We start from the raw sequence: 22,715 nt of genomic DNA, 5'->3' as shown, positions 1-22,715 counted from the left end.
ACCTACAAATTGTAGTCATGCTGAAGTTCCACGTAACTCTTAAAAATGTCTAGCAGCTCAAATCTTGAATTATTATTTTCATCGAAATTCGTAGGAGGAGCATCTTCATTTGAACTAAATTGACATGAGCAATATTTCCTGCGGCGAATGCCACCAGCAGCTTCATTTTGCAAGCCCAAATCAACGTGGACGCAGCAGGCCTGCTTTCCTGCCGCGAAACAAAACGGCGTCTGGCCCATTTGCGCCTTGCTTTTTCTCGAGTTTCTCCAGTCTCTCCGCTTCTTCGGAAAGAAATATGGCGGCCGCCGCTGCCGTTCTCCGCGCCGCCGTCCGCCGGGGCCGTCCGGCAGCCGCGGCCCTCCTGCACCACCGTCTCATCCCCTCCGCTCGGAGCCTCCCGCCGTCTCCGCCTCTCGGTAAGGCCCGCCTCCTCACCCGAGCTCTAACCCCTGAACCCCTCCGCATCCCCTCACCATCCGGCTCACCAACGCAGGTCCAGCGCTTCCTCCCATCTTTCGGCTTCCGTTCTCCGCCGGCTACTGGTTCTCCACCGCCACCGAGGACTTGGTGCCCCCCGTGAGGCCCAAGGGCAAGGCCAGGAAGAACCCCATGAAGCAGTCGCGCTTCGACTTCACCAAGGTTGACGCCGCGCTTCTGCCCACTGTCATCCTCGTCGGCCGCCCCAACGTCGGCAAGTCAGCCCTCTTCAACAGGTGAGAGGCGTCTCCCGAAGGCATCCGGCCGTTTGCTGTCGCCTGTAGATTCCATGCAGCTCCAAGGGGGCGGCATTTCCATGAACACCTTGAGGCCGCCTCGAGTCTCAGACTGCACCACTAGCACAAACACCTTTTCGTATGCAGCTTATTTCGTCACGCGGATTTCTGTTCAGCTTGCACTTTTATAAACATATGTCTCGACTCTCCAGTCTCCAGCTTATATGCATAGATGCTCTGCTACAGCTGCTACCTCCTCCATTTTACATGGACCTTGCAATTGATGTTAGTACTATGAAATGTGAGATGCGATTTCTGCTCTCCGTTTTATGGATCAGAATTTCTATCTAATTATGTTATGTTCTACTAGTTCTGCTCGATTAAATTTAAATTTCTTATTTGAACTGTTTCAATGTTTTTGTTAGATTTATACGGAGGAGGGAGGCATTGGTATACAATACTCCTGGGGATCATGTCACTCGTGATATCCGTGAAGGAATTGCGAAGCTTGGAGATCTCCGCTTCCGTGTGCTTGACTCAGCTGGACTCGAGACAGCAGCAACTTCTGGTAGCATTCTCGCTCGGACAGCAGACATGACCGGGAATGTGTTGTCTAGGTCCCAATTTGCCATTTTCTTGATTGATGTGAGGTGAGTTTGGTAGTTCTTGTTCTCATCATGGAGTCAGGTGAAGATGTTGTTGCTTGTCGCCTAGTAAAAATGCATTTGTCTTTAAAGGGATGGCCTACAACCGCTGGATCTTGAGGTTGGGCAATGGCTTCGCAAGCATGCATCTGGGATACATACACTTGTTGCAATGAACAAGTCCGAGTCACTTGATGAGCATGGAGTTCTGACTGCTGCTGCTGGAGAAGCACACAAGTTGGGGTTTGGAGATCCTGTTGCAATATCTGCAGAGACTGGCCTGGGGATGGCAGAACTTTATGAGGTACTCAGGCCATTGTTTGAGGAGTACATGTCTCAGCTTCCAAACAGTAAGTTTGCAGCAGTATATCTAATGCTTTTGCTACTTGTACTATTTGTTTTGATCTTTAGTGACCAACTTCTAATATTTCTCTTTCTCTAACGGGTGATCGTGTTTGAGTGTTTTTGCAACCTGCTCAAGCCCCATCTTTGGAGGTGATGTGGTTGCTTTTTTTAAGGGACCAGTTGTAATCTCTCGCGTGTTTGAGGGGAAAAAAATAACTGCTAATATTTCTTTGGCCAAGATCTTTGTCTTCGCCTGTTGTTGTACTGTTTGAAGAAACTAATACACTTTTTTGCCAATATGAGGTATTAGGCTAAGCAGATATTAGATATTGGTTAGGTATAGAGGCAACTGAAACGAATATGACTGCTCTGTTTGCTATATCTGTCTCCATTTTAGTTCCATTGAAGTATATGTCATGTCTGAAAATTATTATAACATTGGGAGATTGAGCAATTGGGCTTTATAAATCAGTGACTGTCAGTTTCAGTTTATTGTACAAGTTCTGTAGCACAGCAACCCATTTTTAGTTAGGTGGATTGAGGAATTTGGGCCTTATGAATCAGTAACTGTTGCTTATCAGACGTTTGAGACAGCTTAGTGTATCCTTAGAAAACGCTATACATTTTTCTAGTAATTAGACAATTTATGATTCTACAACATTAATGTTATAGATGGGACCCATGCTTGCAACCTACGACCTTAGTGTTCATGGTTTACATTGACATTTGATAGATGGACTCAACCAAGAAGACCCTACCGCTGGGTTTGAAACTGAGGCCCATGAAGATGAAGGTGATGAGAGCAAGTTACCTTTGCAGCTGGCAATTGTGGGGCGTCCTAATGTTGGTAAATCTACCCTTTTGAATACCTTGCTGCAAGAACAAAGAGTTTTGGTTGGTCCAGAGGCTGGCTTAACAAGGGACTCGATTCGGGCTCAGTTTCAGTTCGATAACCGAACTGTGTATTTAGTAAGTTAACTTCTTCTCTATGATTTTAATCTTTTGCACCACTTTGTATTATACTGCTACATTTTTGTGTTTATGTTGTGAATACTAGTGGTGATATGTGCTGTAGTGACACTTGCAACATGGAAATATAATTTGTTTTTATTTTGCATGCATTAATATTTAATAATTCATAACATCAACATAAAAAAAACATCAAAGCCTTTCAGTCCCAAGCAAGTTGGGGCAGGCTAGAGTTGAAATCCAACAGGAACCACTTATCATAATAATTCATATCATGTTTTTGCTAAAAAAAATCTTACTACTAATGACTATAACAATAAAGAAGTCGGACTGTGCTCATTTTCTGTTATGTATAGTGTGGATTTCACCTCTTTTATTGACAGCCGAAGTTCCAGGTATCAAGATACTAGAGTTTTATTTGGCTTATCCCCTAAACTACTGAGCAACAGTAAATGACTAGGGTGATGGTTACAGAGGCTCTACAAACTGATGCCACAAAATACAAGGATGGTCTTATGTCTATGCAGCTAATAATTTAGCCAAACGGAATCATATCATTCAGCAAATTTTCATATAATTTCTACAATTTATCGCTCGAGCAAGCTAAACTTATAAAAAAATTGATGCCTGGCAGCTTATGGAATAGCCTTCATGCAACCTGTCTCTGTGTGGATAGTGGTCTAATCGCTTTCTTCCTTTTCGTGGCACAGGTGGACACTGCAGGTTGGATGGAAAGATCAGGGAAGGAGAAAGGGCCAGTGTCTTTGAGTGTTGTGCAGTCGAGAAAGAACCTTATGAGAGCTCACATTGTTGCTCTTGTGCTGGATGCTGAAAAGGTACTACTTTCATTTTGATATGCAGAGCCAACGAGCGGTAAAGTTCTGACTTAGCATACTTCCTCGTATGTGATTGAGCGGAAGCATCTCCACTTTCTACTTATCTAGTGCCAGCTGCATATCATCAATCATGTGGCGCGGTAGTGAAGTACACCCTCAATATTTTTCAGTACTTATTACATGTTTACATGACACCAGAGTGGATATTTGTTTAGCTTTTGTTAGCTTGATGTTCTGGTATCAGTGCACAGTCCTATTTAAATCATTGAGATCAGTAGCAACCTCTTTGATTCCTGGTCTGATTTTACTGATGTCTTCAATTCTTCGTGCATGTTAAATATCGTTTGAATTATAACAGCCAATTCCATGATAAATTTCTATGGACATGTAGATTGCGAAGTCCAAAAGTAGTATGAATCATCCAGAAGTTGTGATAGCACGACAAGCAATAGAAGAGGGCCGTGGACTTGTTGTGATTGTCAACAAAATGGATCTCCTTAGAGATAACCAACGGCTGTTTGAAAAGGTGTTGGATGCAGTTCCAACAGAAATTCAGACTGTCATTCCTCAGGTAATTGTTTTTTTTACTTCATAATATGCTGGTTTTCATCCTTGAAGACATCTGATTATCAATCACAATGGATTTAAATACTGTTACTCTATAATGGATTTGTAATGGTAATAGTTCACTTACTGGCTGCTTGAATACCTGTAACTTTTGAGAAAATTGCAATGTAAAAAATTGTAAAGTATATTGGGACCCGATATTTGCAGTTTACCATTTCCCCCCTTAATAGTTGATGAAACACTTTTCATTGATGAATTTGATATTTCGTGGAACTGTTAAATTGTAACTGAATGCAAACATGAAACATCTGTTTTATTTTTGTGGAACTGTTAAACATGCTCCTGTTGTGCTTCAACTCTAGCCTATCCCAACTTGCTTGGGACTGAAAGGCTTTGATGTTGTTGATCATCACAAATGCAAATGCTTTACTACATAAACTGATGGAGTAGTGATTTTGTCATGTTCCTCGTTTGACAAAGTCACTTAAGTTCTTTTTGACTTGGTGCTTGTTAATATCTGGAGATCCAGTCTAAATTTCTTGGCCATTAGCTATTTCTCTTTTATCTTTGTGCATGCTCCCTTCTAACCAGATTGATGGTTTTTCCCCATTTGGCAGGTTACAGGAATACCAGTTGTTTTTGTGTCAGCATTGGAGGGGAGGGGGCGGATTGCTGTGATGCGCCAGGTTATAGATACTTATGAGACCTGGTGTTTAAGATTGTCAACCTCACGGCTCAACCGTTGGTTGCGTAAGGTAAACATCCTATCCACAGTTAGTTTGTTTAGTTGTTTGTCTGAGTCTGCCCAACCAATCAGACAAGGAGGAGCATAGGAACTTAAATCTTGCCCTTTAGATTCAACTTAGATTGTGTAAGATAAGTTGCCTATATCACTAGAAAGTGGAATTGTATGAGTGAAAAGTGGGATAGTTTTGGAGGTCCTTTAGAAAATGCACTTCCTTCTAGTGGTTGATCTAAGCATTTATGGATTCAGCCCAGCATCTAAGCTTGCTACTTATTCTAAGATCACTTCTTATTTTGTACACGTTCATGTCTACCTCTTGGCTACTTTGGTCATTCATGCCATGCAGGCATCTATACCGATCGTTACCTCTAATACCTTGTCAATTATGTTATAGGTTATGAGCCGACACTCCTGGAAAGATTCAGCCACACAGCCAAAAGTCAAGTACTTCACTCAAGTGAAAGCACGGCCACCAACGTTTGTTGCCTTCATGAGTGGGAAGGCTCAGCTATCTGATACAGATATCAGGTTCTTGACGAAGTCTCTCAAGGAAGATTTCAACATCGGGGGAATACCGATCCGGATTGTACAGCGCTCTATTCCAAGAAAAGCATCTGCAAAGAGCAAGGCCAGGAATGTTGGGCCTAGGATTGCCAGGATGAGAACAGACAAGAGAACAACGGTATCTGATCCCACTATATCGTAGAGTTGGTGTCATACTAGTATCAGCCTAAACTGCAGAAGGGGATTTGTTCTATCATGTTCGAACTGTAAGCTTCTGGGGGGTTAAAGTTGCAGAGGAAACAGAAACCGCAGGCTGAAATTCAATCCTGATGGTTTGGAAAGAGGCAAGAACTTTGTTGGTGCTCCAGGAAGTGATGGTGACACGGTGCCTGCATGCTCGAAAGAAACAATGACTGCTAGAAACAAGCCCAGCAATCTGACCGTGGAGGAAAACCTACCTTCTGACTTTCTGAGCAAAGAGGTAAACAGGGCAGCCTCAGATGAAGAGTTTCCAAGGAAGGCAGCACTTTTCAATATTTGGAGGAAAGTGGTATTGTAGAACTTCAAATTCTTCCGTACCTGACAAAATGACCTTTTTTTCCCCGTGCACCCTCCTATTTTGTACATAAAATATATAAGAATGATCTCAGATGATAAGCGGTCTTACTGATCATCTGTGATGCTGTAGCTACAACTGCGAGCTACACCCTACACGACACTTGAGCTCCGTAATGTTGTGTTTCTATAAAGCAATTCATGGAATTGCTGGTTCTGCTTCTGGATGATTCTAATTCGTCCTTCTCTCTTTTTTTTGAATAAATCTCTCATTTTTTCTAACGCAGTCGTTTGTTATGCTGAAGTTTGGCATTTCCTCAACCAAAAATGGTTATTATCTGAATCATCTGCCTGCTTACTTTGTCAGTTACATTATCTGTAAGTCATTGATAACAAATACTGGGCCATTTCTTCGGTGATTTGCCAACCCGGACGGTGCAAACCTTGAATAACTAATTTCAATTTGAGCACAACTCCGGCCTATTTGGCTTCTTGCTGCAACTGCAAGCAAATGGCTTCTTGCTACAACTGCAAGCAAAGCAAGCACAGGGTCTCGCCCCGAGAGGTCCGCCGTCCGCGTCTCTTCCCCACACGCTGCAGCGCACTCCAATGCTGCCGCTGCGCCACCTCGTTCGCGTGCGGCATCGTGGAGGCCTGGAGGGGACGTCGGCGTCGTCGATCCGCTGCGTCGGGAAGGACACGGCGGACGCAGCCGTCGCCGGCGAGAGGCGAGAGCTACAACATGGCCGCGGCGTGCAGCCGCCCTGCGCCGCGTTTGCCCGCTGTCCCTATCCACGGCCGGGAGGATCATCTGCTGGGACCGCGGCGGTGGTCTAGGAATGCCACCACGCGCGTCGCCGCTCCTCCTCTTACGCCGCAAACGATCTCACCCGCTCGAGTCCGATCCGACGGTCGCGACGGGCCCAAGGGGTGGACGGTATTTCATTTACCGTCCACCCCTTGGTCTCGGCTCCTGGACGCGTTCGCCTCGCTGGCGACCTCACCAGGCTCGTCGGCGATAGCCACGCCTTCGTGACCTTCGGCGCTAGCTTCGCAGGCGTTCTGATGCACAGGGTTTCCGATGCGCTCGCCGGCGTGCGTGTTTGGCCTCGCCCGGGAGAAGGCGCCGTCAATCATCGCCATCGATGACGCTTACGCGCGCGAAGGCATCGCCGATCACGAAACGCTGGACAGCGTGAGCTCCGGCTGGCGGACGGCGGCACAAGTGGCTCGTGTTCCTGGCGTACGCTGCGAGGATGAGCCTGGATACATCTGCCTCGCGCGGCGCCGTCGCTCAGAGGCCCGAGTGCGCTGCGCGCCTTCGAGGGGACGTGCGTGTCCTCTAGCTCCGATCAGGGAATGCCACGATTTGACTTTGACAGTGACGTGCGGCCCTGCCGGGCTAGCGCACGGGTGGTAAAGGACCCTCTAATTTCTAGCAAATTTAAGGATCGAGCTTCGTAAAGATCGGATCATAATAATATATGATTTTAAACTAAAAATAGATAGGGCTAAGTTAGATTATGAAGAAGGTACGAAGGCCATGATCCATTACCACCCTACGCACGGCGCCATCTCCACTGGAATCCCATGGTCACGGCATGCCGCCCGTTGGAAATGCCACTGCTTTATGCGCCGGCGAAGACCCTCAAGAACGACCGTCGTCGGGGACGGCCGAGTGCCGCATGATGAGTTGAAGAATGATGACATTGCTGGGTCCTGGGTGCGAGTGCGAGACCGTAGAGCCGCTGCTGACGCAGCTGGAGCTGTTCGCACGCTTTGGTGGCGCCGACCATGCTCGCCAAGTGATCAAGGCCATCGCACAGCCCCGCCTCTGTGGTGTTCACCCGCGCCAAACGGCGCCTAGCCCGTCGACGAGCAAATCTGCGAGGGGCTCACGATGGTGCTCGACGCGTTCCCGGCTCGCCAGGGAATGGGATACGGCTGCTGAAGCCGGGCCGGGGGCGGCTGTTGCAGACGAGCTGGACCCAGCGCTGTTGCAGACCTGCAGCCGGGGCGGCTGGACGGCTGTACCTCAGGCGCGCAAGGTTGCGTCCCGCCCTATGCCCGGCGGAAGCAACTCGCGCGTGTTCCAGGCGTGCGCGGCGTGGGAACAATGGAATGAGCGCCGCCGAGTTGTCGAGGTCGCCGGCGGTGCGTTTCGAGGGGTCGTCACGAGGCGCGCGCGGCGACAGGCGACCCGCGCCGCCGCGCGGGCTTCGCGACGAGCGAGCAGGGTTGGAACCGGGGCTCTTTTCTTCGTGACAGCCGATCTCACCCGCTCGACTCCGATCCGACGGTCACGAGGGATCCGGGGGTGGACTGTGTTTCATTTACCGTCCACCCCTGGGCCCTGCGGTCTCGGCGTCTCGGGCGCCCTCCTCGCTGGCGACCTCATCGGGCTCGTCGGCGGCAAAACACGCCTTCATGGCCTTCTCCGCTAACTTCTCGACGACTATTTTTTGGGGGCGTTCTGATGCACAGGATCTCGGATGTGCTCGCCGGCGTGCTGTCCCGTGGACGTCGGGACGGCAGGACAGTCCTGCCTTGTCTTCCTCACACAAAGCTCCCGCACGCGCTCGTCGCCTACTCCCGTCATTGGAGGGTGCGATGCGCATCGCAGTGATCAAGCAGGAGGTCCCGTCGCATCGCTGAGTGGATCAATGTCGTGCTGTACACTGCACTGGCGCGCGCGGCGCGTCGGCAAGGTGCCGCCCGCGTCGTGGTCCTGTACTCTTGCCGGGCAAGAGTAGGCCAGCGCCCACGCCCTCCATTCTCCCAGGAACTCTGCTTTAACACGTGAACGCACCTCGGTGTCCTTCATCCACATCAATGGCGTCGAGTGCCTACGCTTGCCTGGCATCCGCAAGACCATGCTGGACCAATAATGCCATCGCGTACCCCCGGCCCCCGCCTCTGCGTCTGTGGTGTTCACCCACCTCAACCGGGCCTAGCTAGCTCGCCGGTGAGAAACTCGGCGAGCCGGCGAGAGGCTCACGATGGTGCATTGCGTGTTCCAGCTCGCCTGGGATATCGGCTGCTGCAGCTGGGCCGGGCGCGACGCGCGCGGTAGAAGCGGCTCGCGTTCCAGGCGTCATCAACCTGGAGGACATGTCGGTACGGCACGACACCGGAGAAAGCTGCCGAGGTCGTCGCGGCGTGCTCTGAGGCGGCCGGCATGCAGCGGGGCGCGGCGAGCCGGCGACTGACAACCGGTGCGAGTGCGACCCGCGCGGACTTGGACAGGCGACGAAAGGTAGGAAGGGGCCCTTTTTGAGGTCGTCGATCTCGGCCCTTCAAGTCCGATCCAGCGGTTTATACAGAACCTAGGGGTGGACGGTATTTGATTTACCGTCCACCCCCTGGGTGCTCCGCCGCCCGCCTGGCCGCAATCGTCGGCGGCAAACCACGCCGTCGTGAGCTCCGACAGCAGAGGCAGGAGGTCCGCAAGGCCGCCGAGCTTCCACCAGCCTGGCGTCGTGCACCTCGTTACGGCTCCTCCGCCCCTGGAAGACGACCATGCGCTCCGCCAGGGCAGTCGCCCACGACACCTCGGCGGGAACCATCCGCGTCAACGCCGTAGAGCTCGAGAACAAGCGCCTCATCGAGAGGCCCCCCCAGGCTTGTTGACGACGTGTTCCAGATGTTCTGGGAGACGGAGCGGCGAATGATCTTCCTCAGCGAGGTGGACGCCGTCGATGGTGCGGTTCGACGCCGACCTGCAGCACATCAGGCGCGCAAGGTTGCATGACTTGCATCCCGCTGCCCCGTGCGGCGGTGCCCCGCGGAAGCGTCTCGAATCTCGATCGTGTTCCAGGCGTGCGCGGCGATGATGGACGTGCTGCAACGCGGACCTGGCGGCGCGGCAAGACGAAACGAGCGCCGCCGAGGTCGCCGCGGTGCTCTTCGAGTGGTCAGCCGAGCGGCGGCCGGCGGGAGCTATAACGTGATGGCCTCCTAGTCTGAGATGATGCGCAGCCATCGGATCTGATTTGGAGGGAACGGATGAGAGGTGAAGTTACCTTGTGAGTTGTGACTGGACAGAGGCAAAGTCACCGTCCTCCTCCGCCGCCGCCTCTCCACCAAATGCCGCCACGCCCGTCACCGCTCCTCCTCCTCCTCCGCCGCCTCTCCACCGGCCCGCCTCACCACCGCGACCACCCCAACCTCGCCGCGCTGCTGGACGTCCTCACCTCGCCGCCGCCGTCCTCCACTACTCCGCTCCCCCACGCGCTCTCCCGCGCCTTCCCGTCCCCCCCCGACGCCTTCCCCCTCCGCACGCTGCCCCGCCTCCTCCCGCTGCTCCCCTCCCCGCTCCTCTCCCTCCGCTTCCTCCTATGGCGCCTGGCCCCCTCCACGCCGCTCCCCTCCCCGCACGCTCTCTCCTCGCTCGCCACCTCCCTACCCGACCTCTCCTCCTCCGTACCGCTCCTCCTCTCTTCCTCCCCACGGCCGCTCCCGCTCCCGCACTACGCCCTCCTGCTCAGCATCTCCGCCCACGCCGGCCTCTTCGCCGCCTCCCTCGCCGTCCTGCGCCACATGCGGTCCTTCAGCCTCGTCCCCGACGCCGCCTGCTTCCACCACGCCCTCCGCGCGGCGGGCTCCGCCAGCGACGTGTCCACCGTGCTTGAGATCATGTCCGGGTCCGGCGCCTCTCCGACCGTGCCCGTGATCGTGACCGCGGTGCATAAGCTGGCGGCCTATGGGAACTTCGAGGGCGCCCGCCGCCTGATCGACAAAATGCCGGATTTCGGGTGCGTGCCCAATGTCGTTGTTTACACCGCGTTGCTCGATGGGATGTGCAGTTTCGGGAACGTCGATGGCGCGGTGAAGCTGATTGAGGAGATGGAGGGTAGTGGGTTGGGTCCGAATTGTGCACCCAACGTGGTGACCTATACATGTTTGGTGAAGTGCCTCTGTGGGGAAGGGAGGGTGGCGGAGGCGCTTGGCGTGCCGGATAGGATGTCAGATAGAGGGGTGATGCCGAACCGGGTCTTTGTGCGGACACTGGTCGAAGGGGTTTGCACGGAGCGGAGGGTGGCTGACGCATATGATGTGGTTGAGCGTGTGGTTGGTGATGGGGGTGTGTCGAGCGGGCAGTGCTACAATGTTCTACTCATTTGCTTGTGGAGGGTTGGCATGGCAGCTGAAGCTGAAGGACTGGCGCAAAGGATGATGAAGAAAGGGGTGCAGTTGACCCCGCTTGCTGGCAGTTCGATGGTGAGGGAGCTCTGTGTGAGGAAGAGGTTGCTGGATGCTTGCCACTGGTTGGGAATGCTGGAGGAGAACGGCGTGCTGTGTGACTCTGATGTGTATGGAACTCTGTTGCTTGGTCTGTGTGAGGAAGGGCATGTCCATGAGGCATCAGCATTGGGGAGGAAGGTTGTCAAGAGGGAGATCCACATAGAAGCATCTTATGCTGAACGTTTAGTGGAGTTGCTGAAGCAATTTGGTGATGAGGAGCTAGCATCTCTTTTATTAGGATTGAAACGGTGCCATGGAGAGTTGTCATTTTAAGCAATGCATGATTCTGCCCAGCTTCCGTGCATGAAGAACGTCATATGTTTAGTCGTGGGGTGTGCCATGAATAGTGATTCACCGCCTTGTTGGGAATTTGCCTGAGAACAGATTCAGCAAAATGGCTTACGCAGTCAAAATGCTTCATATTGGTATCGACTGTTGCTGAATACAGCATGGAGCAGAATTCAACCAAAGTGCCACTGTACTACTTACTTCTGTTGAATGAATTTGCAGAAGGACATGATGCACATCCAAAGGAAACTTGCATGTAAACTACCATTTTGATCACTTCTCAGGTACATCACCCTGTCTTCCAGGCTGATTATATGCTTGGACAAGTGCTGTACCTGTCAGCCAAACACGTTAGATCTTTTTCATTTACTATTAATCCTAGGAAGTTTTGTACAAAGGAGCTAAAGTTATTTTACATGATACGTGCCCATAGGCACCTACTCTGATATGTCCTGACATTTTCAAGTTAATCTCAGTTTTTGTTGTACCCTTTTCTAAAGGAACAGATAAGAGAGTTTACTTTCTCTTTTTTATTTTGCAATTTGTTCGTTAGTCTTCTTTATGATTTATTAAATTCAAGGACATTGTGTACAACAAAAAGATCATGGTGATTTCTCCTGTCATAATTTCTATAATATTCAAGCATAACCATAGCTTGTTGAGGATTTATTTCTCCATTGTCTACAGATTCTTCCATGAGGAATTTTTTTATAGACCCCCCACACTCACAGATGCATCCACCTTTGCAAGGCATCTTTATTTTGTTTATTATATTTATGATTCTTGAGCAAGAACTGCAGTGCTGAATGTGGTTGTTACTTCTGCAATTTGTTAGGTCCAAGGTATTGTTTGAACCAGGTTGCATTACCAATTGCACAGTGGCAGTTAGCATATTGGTTCCCTTGTTACAAGTTCTCAGATTTGTTTTCAGTGCAGTTAATCTGTCAAGCTACAAAAGTGCTTGCATAATTATGGTGACATATTAGAAATGAGTAATTTAGGAAAAGTTTCATTATATGATTTCAGACTAGCGGAGGCTTTGCACAGAATAGGAATTGAATCAATTTTCCCTAGTTCAAGAAGCAGGTTGGCCTTTTGGGCATCTCTTTCATATCTTGTTATTCTCTTTGCCTGAATTCACTGTTCGGTTCACCTGCGTGTTACGCATTTGCAAGATTTAGTTGCTTGAATATATCAGTTTCTTTGAGGTATTGAATTTCAAGATTGGCAAATTGTTGTAATGTACAGTACAATGCTACAATGTATCTTCAAGATTGGCAAATTCTGTAATGTATAGTACGATGTCTAACTGAAATTTGTTCTGTAGGGACTGTGTCCTGTTACCTTTTGTTTATCATATCTGAAGCTTGATCTTGAATGCCACCAGAGCTCAATGTCTGCAGTGAACTATTTGGAACTATTCCCTACGGTGTTGCTGCAACTACAGCCAACAAAAGAAAAACATTCTGTAGCACAGGACAGGAACTGCAACAACCTGCACAATGCAACAACAGAGATTGTTTAGATCATTAGCTTCCACATCCAGTAACCATGATAATTTGCATTTGTATACATAAAAAAAACAATTCTTCACATATATCACAGTGACAAGTCCTTACCTTCAGTTGCATTGATCTGCTAGAGTCTTACAAGCTTCATAGAGCTGCAATGTAACTTTGTTGTAAAATACTGTATCACACTTGGAGAATAAAGTTACCATCAAGGGTTACAGAAGCGCACTTATCTTACTGAATGGTGGAACTTGGAGAATAAAGTTACCATCAAGGGTTACAGAAGCGCACTTATCTTACTGAATGATGGAACTTGGAGAATAAAGTTACCATCAAGGGTTACAGAAGCCAAGAGCAAAATGAAATTTAATTGATGTTACTTTCTGAACTCTGAACCAGCAAAGGTTATGTGATCATAAACAGCGCTGCGAATGGTAACAGCACGTCCATCTTTTTTTTTTTTTTTGAGGACAACAGCACATCCAACTGACGCGTTGAGTGACACGGATCAGAGAATGGAATCGGATAAAGCGTGTGACCGGATCGGTGCGGCCCGCGCGGAGAAGATGAAATGAAATGCTTCGCAGACGCAACGCATCCGCCGGACCCAAGCGGCCCCCAGATGAGATTCCAAGCCCAAATCCACGGAAACGCCCCCCCACCCCCACCCACTTCTTCTTCTTCACCCCCACAGGCCTCGGCCACCACCGGTCCACCATGCCGCGCTCCTCCTCCTCGTCCAACCCCTTCCACTCCCTCGCCTCCACCTTCCCCTTCCTCTCCTCCCCAACCCCATCCTCACCCGCCTCCTCCTCGACGACCTCGCCCGCGCCCCCGGCGCCCCACCTCGCCGTCCCGCTCCTCCTCCCCGTCTCCTCCGCGTCCTCCTCCTCCTCCGAACCCCGCCGCGGCCCGGAGCCGCTGCCTGGCGCGCGGATGGCAGTCTCCGGCGCCGGCGCGGCCCCGGGTGGAAAGCCAGGAGGTGGGGTTAAGGGCGGCGGCGGCGGGGGACCTGCGTTCGTGGGGCAGGTGTTCACCATGCTCGACCCCTCTGGGAACGGGCTCATGGCCGTCACCACCCGCTTCGAGCTCCCGCGCTTCCTCACAAACAGGTAACCTAACTCTTTCGAGCTGTTGATTTCCGTTGTGTAACTCTGGCGCCACTCTATGTTGGCGGTTGATTGCATATCCGTAATTCTGATGCTGTTTGCGGTGAGACCAGATATTATGCCGATTGTGAATTGATTAGCCTGTAGCTCTGTATTGCGTGCACGCTGGAAAAAAAATTACATGTCGAGCCTATTTGTACTGCATAAGAAAATTTGAATCCAATTCGACTCTGTGGTGTGAGGTAAATAACTAAATATATGCATCGTGAGAAGTTGTGTTCTGGATGTAATCTATGAATCAACCAGGCAATGTGGGAAACTGGAAATGCTACCATTCTACGGCCCTGCAACATGTTTGAGCACACTGGTCAATGAGGATTCAGTGATGTGTAACAGTAGATGTTTTCCGCGGATTGTTCATACATGCATGAGGAATTACGCGTTTACAGTTTAAAGTGATTGGTGCCTATACATTAATTCATTTGAATGAACTGTTATGGATCTGTAGACTGAAGAAATGTAAATGTTTTCATGTCATTCGCTACTTGGAGAGGACAAACTCCTCACTGTCGAGTGTTTACATATTATTGTATCATATTTGAGCTAATATTTTAGTCATTCCTGCTAATTTTATTACATTTTTAAATTTATTCTGTTTCAGGACTCCTACATGGTTCAAAAAGATTCTATCACCGTTGAAGAAGAGTGAAAATGGCCCAGTATTTAGGTTTTTTATGGATTTGAATGATGCAGGTACGTGCTGTTAGACATTCTTATGCTTCTCTGTTTTGCTCTGTGCATTATGATCTGGATAGTTATTTAATGTTTGTCCAGAGCATAGAAACAGTACACATGGCTTTTAGGCTCTTAGTTTCCTGTATACAGCCGAACCCTGTTAGCTAGTAGGTTGCAATGGATTAAAATTTGCATCAGGGTTTAGGGCTACCATTTTTTGGGGGGAAAAACAGAGAGGATATTCTAGCAATCCAGCTTTTAGATGGGAGTGACCAACAATTTCACTTCCCCTTCAAGTTCAACCATGGGAGCTGCTTTGTCAGGACCTAGAAAAGTTTCCTGAAGCCAATTCTTAGCTCTAGATTTCTAGCTTAATAGGCTTCCTGAACCCCCAAACCTTAGTGTAAAGCCCTCCTAACATTTGGCACACTGAAACATGTATGATGGATGCTGCAATAGGCTGTGACTCGATGTGGCAACAGAAGAAATGTCCATGGTTGCTTACTAGGCAGGTCAAAACACTTTCACTTTGGTAATGTAATTTATAGGCTTCTCTTAATAGTGGTGTCAGGTTGGCGATCTTATATCAAGAAATAATGATTTGTTGCTAAGTAGCATTTACTTGCATCAGTAATACTCATAATAATGTTGTCTAAAAGAACTCATAATTTTTTACCAATGCCTTTTTCATAAAAAGGTTATACAGATTTATCTACAACTTATTTAGTGGGAATATGGAAATAATTTTTAGCTAATTTGGTTTATCATCTCCAGTATCCTACGTTAAGCGGCTAAATGTGCCAAGTGGCATGGTGGGAGCTTGTCGCCTTGATGTAGCCTATGAACACTTCAAGGTTGGTTATAAGTTGTTTTCTAAGAACAAAGTTTTTCCTGTCGTTTTTTTACGATAAGTTAGCTCTGACTTTCTTTTAGTTCTGTTTGTGCTGTGTCAGTGCTAAACTTTTGTGTCCAGGATTTCTTATAGTATGGTAATTTACAATTCATGGTGCTCCTGTATGGTATCAAGTAACCATCACGATCAGAGTTGTGTTTGCCCACATGATGGTGTTTGATTTGATCACAATGACAACAACCACCACCTCAACAACAAAGCTTTTAGTCCTAAACAAGAAGGGCTAGGCTAGAGATGAAACCCAACTAGAGTTACTGTTTATGGGACTGTATATGTGGATACCTCTTGATGTTAGACTGAAGTTGACTCTGGAGTCTGTGCACTAGATTTGCTTTGGCCTTCAATGTACGGCACTGATAGGCTGATAGTCCTCTTAGACAGCAAATGAATAAATGTTCTTTTGCAAAGAACTACAAGGCTGTGTGATTTTGGTTCTTTGAATTGTTAACTAAACTTTTATTGTATAATTTCTTTTGTGCAACTTAGCTACATTTTTATTGCTGCTAACAGATTCAGCTTGTCATGTATTGACTCTTTAAGTTCATAGTTTGATTTGATTAGGTTGAACTGTATTATTATCTTATCTTTTTTCTTTTTAAAAATATAACCACCAGCTGCATACATCTAGATCAGATCCTTTTTATTTATTTTGTCATATTCGTCTATGTAATGTAATTATGTGTGATCTACACTCAGCATGTTCTGCTGGTAACATTAAAGACAATTGTTGATGTGCAGGAAAAGCCTCACATGTTCCAGTTTGTTCCAAATGAAAAGCAGGTTCGTGCTAATATTTCTTAGATCTACCTATAACTTAAGCATGTCATTGGAGATCACATCATTTCCCTTTTAGGTAAAAGCTGCCAATAAGCTGCTGAAATCACTTCCACAAAGGGGCAGAAGGAAAAGACTTGGTGGTGTCCCTGTTTTTAGTGCTCAAAACCTAAACATTGCAGTGGCAACAAATGATGGAATTAGATGGTATGAACCTTCCTGATGCTTCCTTGATTATTAGTATAAACACTATATATGTTTTTAATTGGCATATCAAAGATGTATAGTTATCTTTTTTCTGTGTGTTTCCAGATTTATGTTTTTTATTTTTTCTGTATTTTTATTCAATTTTACTTAAATTTCCTTGTTGCTCGATGTCTTGGTCTCCATCAAATGTGAAGATGATTCTAACATGCTCTTATCTGGTCCACTGATATGTCCATAGTTTTTACTGTACTATTTATGGTGTGTATAGTAGATTATTGCTGAAATTTCCTTGTTGCACAATGTCTTGGTCTCTATCAAATGTGAAGATGATTCTAACATGCTCTCATCTGGTCCACTGATATGTCCATAATTTTTACTGTACTATTTATGGTGTGTATAGTAGATTATTCTATTCATTACCAGGAGAAAACCGGATGTATATTTTGATGCCTTAAATGTGTCAATGCAAACCTAATATGAACTTTTATGCTCAATGTCAGGTACACACCGTATTTTTTTGATAAAAACTTGTTGGACAATATTCTTGAAGCTTCAATGGATCAACATTTCCATTCAATAATGCAAAATCGCCATAAGCAACGTAGAAGAGATATCGTTGATGATAGTTTAACATCAGAAATAATTGAAGAAAGTGCTGATAGCTTGCTTGAACCCCCAGAGGTATTATAATCATTTTATGCACATAAGATGTCTTTTTTTTTTTGGGATAGATGTCTTGAATCTAGTTTATGGGCTCATATTATGAGTTATTTTGATTTAGGTGCAAGAATTGATGAATGAGATTGGCCCAGCTGGAATACCATTAAATGTTGTAACAAAAGCTGCAGAAATTCAGCTTCTTGATGTTGTTGATAAAGTTCTTCTAGGAAATAAATGGTTGAGAAAAGCTGCCGGCATACAACCACGGTTCCCTTATGTTGTTGATTCATTTGAAGAAAGGTGCAGGTGCAATGCCATGCTGTAGTCTTATCTCTTGTTTCAAATTTTCACAGAACTGTTTCTTCAGTAGTATAGGGAGAATAAACTTATAGAACTGGGTTAGATGGTTTATGAAATACTTTATTTTCTTAATTTCTTCACTCTGAATTGTGCGTACCCAGTTACCCCTAAAATTATCTTGCATATGGGAAATAAGTTTCTTGTCATAAGAAAAACATTCTCCTGTCAGTATCATCTATTGCTCATTTTCTTTTCCCTTGTATTCTGCGGTTAATTTTTCTCATGGAGGAGTAGGTGATCAACATAGCTACTGAGCATGGGAATCACCTTGTATAGCACAACAGATAAATTGTCAGAAATATCAAGCCTTGTAGGTTCAGTTGATGACCTGTAAAGTATATATATGTCAATAGCTCAGTTACAATTTTAGCCTTGATTGGTGGAACAATGGTTAATCTTCATCTTTTAGAGGTCACGAGTTGGAGCTTGTGACATACTGAAACAACCAATTCAACCATTATCATTGTTGTACCTATAATATACACACTAAGCTGGCTATTTGATTGTTACCTGTTTATGTTACCTTTGGCTCTCCATTGTGAACCATACATGTTTAAATTCTGCTTACTTTTTTCAGGACTGCTGTTTCGATTGCCAACATAGCTACTACCAGCAGCTTTACTGCTTCAAATGATAGCTGCTGCCAAAATGACCAGCAATCTCAATCTTCAGATCCAAGTATTGAGAACAGCTACAGAAGTCACAGTAACCAAGATCATAATCAATTTCACTTTCCATTTAGCAATCTGCTTCCAAATATATGGCCAGGGCATGACAGAAAGTTTAAAGAACAAGAAAGCGACAGCAAATTTAGCAGGTTTGTTTAGTTAGTGCTGCTAGCAGCTTCTCGGTTCTTTGTTTTCTCATGCACAAATGCATGCGCTATGTAGCCTATGCGTTTTGAATATTTCATAATCTTTGTAGAGTTTCCTATCAAATTGCACCTGGTAATATGCCAAATGTCTCAACAATTTGGAACCAAAATATCATTTAACATCATAATCCATCAGCTGCTTTGTTTATCTGGATGTGTACAATGATTGCTTGTCAGCATATTGAAGTCATCTTTTTTTGCTGACCAGATATGATGCTGACATGAAAACTGATTTACAATCAAACCCTCTTCTCCCCAAGATCACCATGGTTGGCATCTCAATGAGTGAAGGTGGACAGATGAGCAAGGCCAACTTAAAGAAGACAATGGAAGATTTGACAAAAGAATTAGAGCAAACGAGTGAAAAAAATACCTTCGGCGACGAGAAAGACCCACTTTTTGTTGCCAACGTTGGTGACTATTCAAGGATAACAAAGATTAGCTCTACATGAGGCTTATTGATGTACAGTAGGAGTGTTCTGTACATAATGAAATTCTAACCAATCTGGGTTTATGTTGATACTGATCTCAGATGGCCCTACTGATATAGTGATGTAAATTGGAGCCTGCCAGCATATCATGTTCAGGGTCTATATAGTTCATGTTGATACTGATCTTAGAGGCCAGGACCCTACTGATATAGTGATGTAAATTGGAGGAAGCCAGCAGATCATGCGCTCATTCCATTGTCGGCAGCTATCATGCTCAGAGTCTATAGTTCATGTTGATACTGATCTTTAGAGGCCAGGGCCCTACAGATATAGTGATGCGAATTGGACGAAGCCAGCAGATCATGCGCTCATTCCATGGTCTACAGTTCTGAATTCAGGAGGCAATCCAATGTCAGTATGCACGTTCCATTGCCAGCACTACTGACTCCAGGAGGCAATCCAATATCAGCACACAGATTCCATTGTTCACAGTTCTGACTTCAGGAGGCAATCCAACTTCATTATGGCCTCCACTGAATGGTACAAGATAAATGTGCCAGGGAATAGCATGGATATTACTATGCTATTTAGAATTTTGGAGATGATGATTTGTCGAAGGATGTTTTTGTGAATATAAAAGTAAAATATATTCTCATGTATGTGGTATGTACAAACATGCAACAAGGCGTTGAAATAACAATAACATGTTAGGGTGTATTCCTTTGTGGATAGCTAGTTTGAATTTCTGGGGTGCAAACATTTTTGTGCTTCAAATTCTCTATATCAAGTATCAACTTTACAGTTTGGTAAGGATATAAGTTGTCCCAGCGCAAGCTATCGGGCCTCAATTGTTGTAAAATGTACCAAACACTGCACTTTATTGTTTTGTTCGTTTCCAGCAAATCGACACATGACAGATAATATTCAAAGCTAAGTGCCTTGAACCGCAGAAGATAATCCCAGTATCATGTGTTAGTTTAAATGATTGCTCCATAGCTTCTACTGCAATTCCTAACCTGAAAACATTCAGGTTTGTCCAGGTGAAATAGCTTATGCTTATTCAAATGCAGAGGATACCCGTTGTCCTTCTACGACATCGAATGGGTTCCCGGCTTCAGTTAACACCTGCAATTTGGCAAGGTTGCAAACTAACACTGGGCATAACTATTCTAGGCAAGCTATCAGGCTGCCCTTACATTCTCTCCAGTCTAGATCTTGTTGCCGAAAACAACCGGCAAATCAACTATTTTTCTTTTGGTCCTCCATCTGTCCCACTGTTTTCAGCAGCAGCCGCTGCAGCATCTGCGGCGTCACTCAAACCCATCTTCTGTAGGGCATTTGCAAAGCCATCAACATCCGTGGGAGTTATTGGATATGGTGTGTGGCTTGGACCAGGGAATGTCCGAGTTTCCACTTCTTTCTTATACTCTGATAACGCCCTGTTGATGACATTGCCCACATTACCAAATTGTTTGCAGAATTTTGGTGTGACCTGTAGTGGAGCAGAAGTACACACTGGAGCTTAATAAAATCATACTGAGTAATAGAGAAACGTTGCTTAGGGACAACTACAAATAGCACTTGCCTTGGCATGATGTGGGTGCTGCATCATCCCCAGCAAGTCATGGTAGACCAACACCTGCACCAAAAATCAGGGATTTATGAACAAAACAGCTACGCATCTGCAGATATTGTAACCACATGTGTTGGTATATGGTAAACAAAGGCATTTGATACATGTGTGCAAAATGTATCAGAACAATAGGGACTAAAGTGACCAAGTGACTATACCTGGTTAGTTCAATTGTAGATTCAGATCAAGGATACCATGGTTATTTTACAAAAGGACAAGCATGCCATGTGTGCACTTTTTGAGGAAATTCATGTATGCACTAATAAAATTATCAAATAACTAGAACAATAACTCATAGCATATACATCCTTGAATATGAACAGAATCGACATATATCATTAAAGCGAATAGAACAAACGAACCTGCCCACTACAGAATGGTCCAGCCCCTATGCCAATGGTTGGGATTTGCAACGCTGATGTTGCAGCAGCAGCCACTGGAGCAGGCACACACTCCAATACAACGGAAAAGCAACCAGCCTCCTGCAAAGCCAGTGCTGTCTCCACAACCTACACAAGCAGAACGACATGGATTGAAACCTATCAATCAGTCAGCAGACCTTATAGTGGAGACACGGGGAATGAGAAGCAGCAAACCTTTACAGCACTGTCAACTGTCTTCCCTTGAGGCCTAAATCCACCGAGCACACTAATAGCTTGCGGTGTGAGGCCAACATGCCCCATGACAGCAATCCCAGCCTCCACAATAGCCTTAGCGGCACTGATCCTCGATGGTGCACCCCCTTCGAGCTTGATTGCATCCATTCCACCTTCTTTTAGCAGCCTTACAGCTGAATCAACAGCCTAAAAGAAAATAAAATGAAAACACTATCAATATTCCTGATGCATGTGCATCTGTGCATCCACATCAATAGCATTTGACATTCTGATCGAATTTTGTTTTCTTTTAAAGAGTTTTGAGTGGCACATTTAAAAGATGTTGTCCAAACAGAAAGCCCCCATCGACCTTCTGAAAGGAACCGATCAAATGGACAGAGAAGCACACAGCTACAATTATACTGCAAAGCAAGATTTTTTCCTACCCGAATTCAACAAGCATTGCATATCCCCCATAATAAAATGGAACGCATGGTTACGGTACAAGCAAGGGCTGCAATAGGCCAAGTGCTGCATTTCTATCCCCATCGCAGATCGAAATATCTAATCCAACTTGGAGGAGAAGAATGAGGGGGACGCGTGCGACGTGGGGGCGCGTACCTGCGCGGCCGAGGACTCGTAGCACCCAAAGGGGAGGTCCCCGACGAGCAGCGGCCGCGGCGCGCCCCGGGCGACGGCGCGGCAGTGCTCGAGCATGAGGTCGAGCGTGATGGGGAGCGTGGTGTCGTGGCCGTGGACGACCATGGCGGCGGAGTCCCCCACGAGGCAGACGTCTATGCCCGCGGAGTCGACGTGGACCGCCGAGGGGTAGTCGTAGGCGGTGACGACGGTGATGGGCTCCCCGCGGCGGTGCTTCCCGCGGAGGGTGGTCACCGTCACTCGCCGCGCCGCCGAGGACTCCTGCGGGCGCGGGCCCCCGTAGACGGTCGACTCCGGCACGTTGCTCAGCAGCCGCCGCGCCAGCTGCCGGAAGATGAGGGACCGCCGCATCGTCTCTTGGTGGGAAGCGGCGGCGCGGGCGCGGGCGCGGGAGAGATGGTGGCTGGGGGGGGAGGCGATGGGTACAAGGCTCTTGGCTTTAAAGTCCATTAAACTTAAATTAAACTATTAATTCAACATTTTAACATTTTAGATTCAATATTTTTTTAAAAACTTAGATCGACATAACAAAAATTCTGAATTTAACATTGTCTAAAATATGAATCTAGTGTGCTAAAAAGATGTTGAAATATGGATCTAGTGTGCTAAAATATGGATCGACACTAAATCTATTCATTAGAGAGATGTTGAAATAGGTTATTGAAAATCCACATTCAAGAATTTCAATAACCTATTTCAACATTTCTAATGAATAGATTTAACAATTTTCTAAATCTAAATCAATATTTTGGAAACCATCGATCGTCGTGTCGTCGTCGTCCTCGAGGTTGTATACGACGGGCGGTGTCTCGAGGCGTCCAACGTTGTTGCGTCTAGGTGGG

At 46.7% G+C, this 22,715-nt stretch overlaps 4 protein-coding genes across 5 annotated transcripts; 3 read left to right on the top strand and 1 right to left on the bottom strand.

Annotated features, from left to right (window-relative positions):
* Positions 1-256: 256 nt before the first annotated feature.
* Positions 257-6,101, top strand: LOC117855467 (uncharacterized). Its single transcript, XM_034737826.2, has 9 exons — positions 257-416; positions 494-713; positions 1,139-1,363; positions 1,451-1,707; positions 2,436-2,671; positions 3,382-3,507; positions 3,899-4,078; positions 4,692-4,829; positions 5,214-6,101. The coding sequence occupies exons 1-9, from the start codon at positions 296-298 to the stop codon at positions 5,523-5,525; spliced, it is 1,815 nt and encodes a 604-aa protein (XP_034593717.1). The 5' UTR covers positions 257-295; the 3' UTR covers positions 5,526-6,101.
* Positions 6,102-9,880: 3,779 nt separating this feature from the next.
* On the top strand, positions 9,881-13,144 carry LOC117854777 (uncharacterized). The gene is made up of 2 exons (XM_034737027.2): positions 9,881-11,694; positions 12,738-13,144. The coding sequence occupies exon 1, from the start codon at positions 9,965-9,967 to the stop codon at positions 11,393-11,395; it is 1,431 nt and encodes a 476-aa protein (XP_034592918.1). The 5' UTR covers positions 9,881-9,964; the 3' UTR covers positions 11,396-11,694; positions 12,738-13,144.
* A 452-nt stretch (positions 13,145-13,596) lies between these two features.
* Positions 13,597-19,701, top strand: LOC117857123 (uncharacterized). Of its 2 annotated transcripts, none has more exons than XM_034739621.2 (9): positions 13,597-14,033; positions 14,692-14,783; positions 15,540-15,619; positions 16,417-16,458; positions 16,532-16,659; positions 17,160-17,340; positions 17,441-17,619; positions 18,257-18,496; positions 18,762-19,701. In XM_034739621.2, exons 1-9 carry the CDS (start codon positions 13,639-13,641, stop codon positions 19,003-19,005), a joined length of 1,581 nt encoding a protein of 526 aa, XP_034595512.1. In that variant the 5' UTR covers positions 13,597-13,638; the 3' UTR covers positions 19,006-19,701. The 2 variants fall into 2 exon arrangements, with proteins under 2 accessions (XP_034595512.1, XP_034595511.1); XM_034739620.2 differs by having other exon boundaries at positions 17,441-17,625.
* A 201-nt stretch (positions 19,702-19,902) lies between these two features.
* Positions 19,903-22,290, bottom strand: LOC117857124 (3-methyl-2-oxobutanoate hydroxymethyltransferase 1, mitochondrial). The gene is made up of 5 exons (XM_034739623.2): positions 21,835-22,290; positions 21,214-21,420; positions 20,980-21,126; positions 20,570-20,623; positions 19,903-20,476 (listed from the first exon to the last, which is right to left on the bottom strand). The coding sequence occupies exons 1-5, from the start codon at positions 22,222-22,224 to the stop codon at positions 20,228-20,230; spliced, it is 1,047 nt and encodes a 348-aa protein (XP_034595514.1). The 5' UTR covers positions 22,225-22,290; the 3' UTR covers positions 19,903-20,227.
* Positions 22,291-22,715: the final 425 nt, after the last annotated feature.

Source organism: Setaria viridis, chromosome 5 (assembly GCF_005286985.2).
Source record: "Setaria viridis chromosome 5, Setaria_viridis_v4.0, whole genome shotgun sequence".
NCBI lineage: Eukaryota > Viridiplantae > Streptophyta > Magnoliopsida > Poales > Poaceae > Setaria > Setaria viridis.
This window is presented reverse-complemented; position numbering and strand designations above follow the sequence as displayed.

What these genes read in the sequence shown, in the direction of transcription:
- LOC117855467 (XM_034737826.2), top strand. Translation starts at nt 296, where the DNA reads ATGGCGGCCGCCGCTGCCGTTCTCCGCGCCGCCGTCCGCCGGGGCCGT. An exon ending in CATGTCTCAGCTTCCAAACA is followed by an intron (nt 1,708 to 2,435) that starts GTAAGTTTGCAG and finishes GACATTTGATAG; the next exon opens with ATGGACTCAACCAAGAAGAC. An exon ending in TCAACCGTTGGTTGCGTAAG is followed by an intron (nt 4,830 to 5,213) that starts GTAAACATCCTA and finishes ATTATGTTATAG; the next exon opens with GTTATGAGCCGACACTCCTG.
- LOC117854777 (XM_034737027.2), top strand. Translation starts at nt 9,965, where the DNA reads ATGCCGCCACGCCCGTCACCGCTCCTCCTCCTCCTCCGCCGCCTCTCC.
- LOC117857123 (XM_034739620.2), top strand. Translation starts at nt 13,639, where the DNA reads ATGCCGCGCTCCTCCTCCTCGTCCAACCCCTTCCACTCCCTCGCCTCC. An exon ending in CCGCGCTTCCTCACAAACAG is followed by an intron (nt 14,034 to 14,691) that starts GTAACCTAACTC and finishes ATTCTGTTTCAG; the next exon opens with GACTCCTACATGGTTCAAAA. An exon ending in AGCGACAGCAAATTTAGCAG is followed by an intron (nt 18,497 to 18,761) that starts GTTTGTTTAGTT and finishes TTTGCTGACCAG; the next exon opens with ATATGATGCTGACATGAAAA.
- LOC117857124 (XM_034739623.2), bottom strand. Translation starts at nt 22,224, where the DNA reads ATGCGGCGGTCCCTCATCTTCCGGCAGCTGGCGCGGCGGCTGCTGAGC. An exon ending in ACGAGTCCTCGGCCGCGCAG is followed by an intron (nt 21,421 to 21,834) that starts GTACGCGCCCCC and finishes ATTTTCTTTTAG; the next exon opens with GCTGTTGATTCAGCTGTAAG. An exon ending in GACCATTCTGTAGTGGGCAG is followed by an intron (nt 20,624 to 20,979) that starts GTTCGTTTGTTC and finishes TTTTTGGTGCAG; the next exon opens with GTGTTGGTCTACCATGACTT.